General features: G+C 36.0%; 1 protein-coding gene across 1 annotated transcript; it reads left to right on the forward strand.

Moving 5' to 3' along the window:
* The first annotated feature begins 449 nt into the window (after positions 1-449).
* LIPC (lipase C, hepatic type) lies at positions 450-3140 on the forward strand. The gene is made up of 3 exons (XM_044662380.1): positions 450-563; positions 1233-1451; positions 2875-3140. The coding sequence occupies exons 1-3, from the start codon at positions 514-516 to the stop codon at positions 2984-2986; spliced, it is 381 nt and encodes a 126-aa protein (XP_044518315.1). The 5' UTR covers positions 450-513; the 3' UTR covers positions 2987-3140.
* The last annotated feature ends 451 nt before the right edge of the window (positions 3141-3591 follow it).

The raw sequence follows: 3591 nt of genomic DNA on the forward strand, positions 1-3591 counted from the left end.
AGGGTGTTGAGATGGAGAAGGAAGGTTAACAAGTCTTACTTATAGCCTACAAGCAAATATTTCATGGCTTCCCTCTTACCTTTTAAAATTGTATATGATCTCTACTGGAAAAGGGTCTTCTTGGTATCATAGGTCTAGAACTAGAGGGAACCTCAGAGGATATTAGACTTTTACAAATTAGTTTTACATAAAAGAAAACTGAGGCCCAGAGATTGAAATGCCTAACTTGTTCAACATCACACTAGTGGAAAGCATCAAAGGGAAAATGAGAACCCCAGTTCTCTGACTCTTGAGAATGCATACTTTCCATCATACTGTGCTGTTCTACCTTCTTTCATGCTTCTCTTCAGAAATGAAGGGGCTACTTAGATAAATCTTACATTCATTTGTTAGAATACCACCTGCCACCAGTGCATTGCTCACCAGAGAATTCTTTTCTTCCTAGTTTACCATTACCAATTCAAGATCCAATTTGTCAAAGAAACTGAGGAACCCATAGAACCAACCTTCACCATGACTCTAATTGGGACTAAAAAGGACACTCACAATCTTCCCATCACATTGTGAGTATGAGATGTATTTCCACTAGATAGTAATGAGAGGCACCAGGATTAGTAACATTCCTTGTAAGTATTAGGCTAGAAATAATTCATAAAATATTATGATATTCCTGGGCAAATATCTTAATTGTGCAATGTCCCCTAGATAACTCTAAGCTATAAATTAAATTATATTAATTATATATTATATTACATCACATTATAAATGTTGGCATGTATTAGAGAAAGGGGTTTCTACAGAAAGGGGTCTTTCCCCCCAGTGAAATAATAGGTCGCGGCCAAAAAAAAAAACAAAAAACAAAAAGACAAAATACATCCTCTTACCTCCATCCCCCAACTGTTAGACAGCATAAGATCGAAAGAGAAAGAAAAAGGGAAGATGGTAGGAAACAGACCATTTCATTATAAAAAGGCATAGAGTAGAAAAGTGTGTTGCATTCTCTTGCACTCAGTTAACCGCTCCAATGGGAAGCTAAGCTATTCTGACCATGTCCATCTGCAGGCATAGAACCTCAAAGGAAATAGCCTTGGGATTTCTTGCCTTGCAAAATGAGAGCTATAAAATGGCAGCACTTGTCAGATAGTAAAACATAAAAAAATAAAAATTTCTAGAGAGCTCACATTGCTTACAAATAACTTGATTATACCTGACTTTCTTTTATATACCTGCAGGGTTGAGGAAATCAAAGGCAATAAAACCTACTCTTTACTCATCACACTGGATTTGGATATTGGAGAGCTGACAATGATCAACTTCACATGGAAAAAGACTGCAATGTGGGCGAATGTGTGGGACACCTTCCACACAATAATTCCCTGGGCCACTGAACCACAAAATCCACAGTTTATGATAAAGCAGATCAGAGTCAAAGCAGGAGAAACACAGAAAAAGTAGGTGGATGGATGGTTACAATGCTAACCTCTTGTTTTGCTTTTGAAAGCAATTTAACACATTGAAAGATGATTTTATTATTCAATCTCAAAATAGCTTTCATCTTGTGGGGGAAAGCATGATGTGATATACATGTCCACAAATTTTTATCTTAAAAGTTGAAAGAAAATATATTCCCCATGAACTTTTTTCATTTGGGGTTTTCTGAGGGGAAAGAAAAATGGGAAATGTTCAAACTAGAAAATATTTTATAAGTATGAATTAAAGTAAGATATCCTGAAGAATATTATTAGGATGTGGCAATTAATTAGATATGTGGGATGTACAAGAGAAAGAAGTAGACTGGCTTAATGGACAGAGCACTGGACTTGGAGCCTAGAAAGCCTAGATTTGAATCTCACATCAGTCAACTCTGTGACTCTGGGCAAGTCACTAAATATGTGTCTATTTATAAAATGGGAGAGTTGGATTAAATGTTCTCTAAGGTTCCTTCCACCTTAAGGAGGTCTCAGAAGAAATTTCTTTTACCTCTTATGCAAACTGGCACTCTGTCTGCAATTTTTTAATCCCGGAGGTTGCCTGGGGAACTGAAAGGTTAATGGACTTGCCTAGGTTCCTATAGTCAGTATGTGTCAAGATAGGACTTGAACTCAGATATTCCTGATGCCAAGAATCCTATCTATAGTGGATGCTACTTCTAGAGTACCCCAAGTTAAAAGATGGTTCCATTTCTATTCCAGTACCATTTCTTATAGGCAATTCAACTGACATATAATAACTAAGGCACTCAATTTCTCTCTCCCATCATACTCCAAGTCTGTTTCATACACTCTGGTGGTTTTAACATTTAGCTTTAGATTTGGTAAACACGGTCTTCACTGAGCCCCATAGACCACAGGGTAAAATGACCCTGGAGGACTCACAATCAATTTTTGATTGAGTACCAACCATGTGCTTAGCATTGTGCTCCATAAGGGACATACAGATTATAAGAGAGGTAAGAATTTCTTGCTCGATGGAACTCTATGCTAAAATTGACAAACTTGAGTACATCTAAAGAAAAGTGACAAGAATGGTAAAAGGTCTTAGAAACCATGTCACATGAAGAGTAGTTGACAAATGTAAGGATACTTTAGCCTTAAGGAAAGATTTAAAGGGAACATGAGAGCTGTCCTTACATACTGAAGGGCTATCATGTCAAAAGGGCTTAGAGTTTTTCCTTCGTGACTCCAAATGAACAAAGTAGAAATAGAGTGGAAATAACAGGAAAATCGTCAGAGAGGTTGCTTTTACTCACTTGGGTTCCATTTTTTCCTTCAAGTTACAAAAATATTTGCAAACATTATTTCTGAATATCAAACAGAACATGGTAATAAACTGCATCCAAAAGTTAACCCTTTGTTTATTTTGTTTTCTGTTTAGAATGAAATTTTGTTCTCAAAATATGGATGATGTACAGCTTTATCGAAACCAAGAAAAAACTTTTGTGAGATGTGAAGAAGGTTTAAAACCACAGAATCAGACACTGAGATGAATTTTAACTGAAGATCCATCATGAAGAATAAACTTTCATTTATTGATACAGTATAACTTCCCCAGTCAACCTTTAAAAGTCACACATAAAACTTGGATAAAATCTAAATTAAAATTTTCTCAGAAGGGGGAGAGGTAATCTTCACTATAATGAATAGTGCTTTTTTTTTTTACCCATCATGTTGTTGTTTAGTCATTTTTTCAATTGTGTCCAACTCTTTGTGACCCACTTGGGGTTTTCTTGGAAAAGATACTGGAGTGGTTGGCCCTATCCTTATCCAACTCATTTTACAGATGAGGAAACTAAGGCAAACAAGTTTAAGTGACTTTGCCAGAATCACACAGCTAATATCTAAGGTCAGGTTTGAACTCAGGAAAACAAGTTTTCCTGACTCCAAGCCCAGTATTCCATCTACTGTACCACCTAGCAAACAGAAATTTCCCAGTATAATATTTGATCTAATAATAATATATACATACTGGTATGCATATGCATACTGTTATTTCAGAAAAATGGAAAAGTGATCTATAACTTATATAAGACATAGTTCACTGTGTTCAAATTTTCCTTTCACTTCCTTAGACCAAAGAAGAAGAGAGAAATTC

This window comes from Gracilinanus agilis, chromosome 2, assembly GCF_016433145.1.
Source record: "Gracilinanus agilis isolate LMUSP501 chromosome 2, AgileGrace, whole genome shotgun sequence".
In the NCBI taxonomy this organism is placed as follows: Eukaryota; Metazoa; Chordata; class Mammalia; order Didelphimorphia; family Didelphidae; genus Gracilinanus; species Gracilinanus agilis.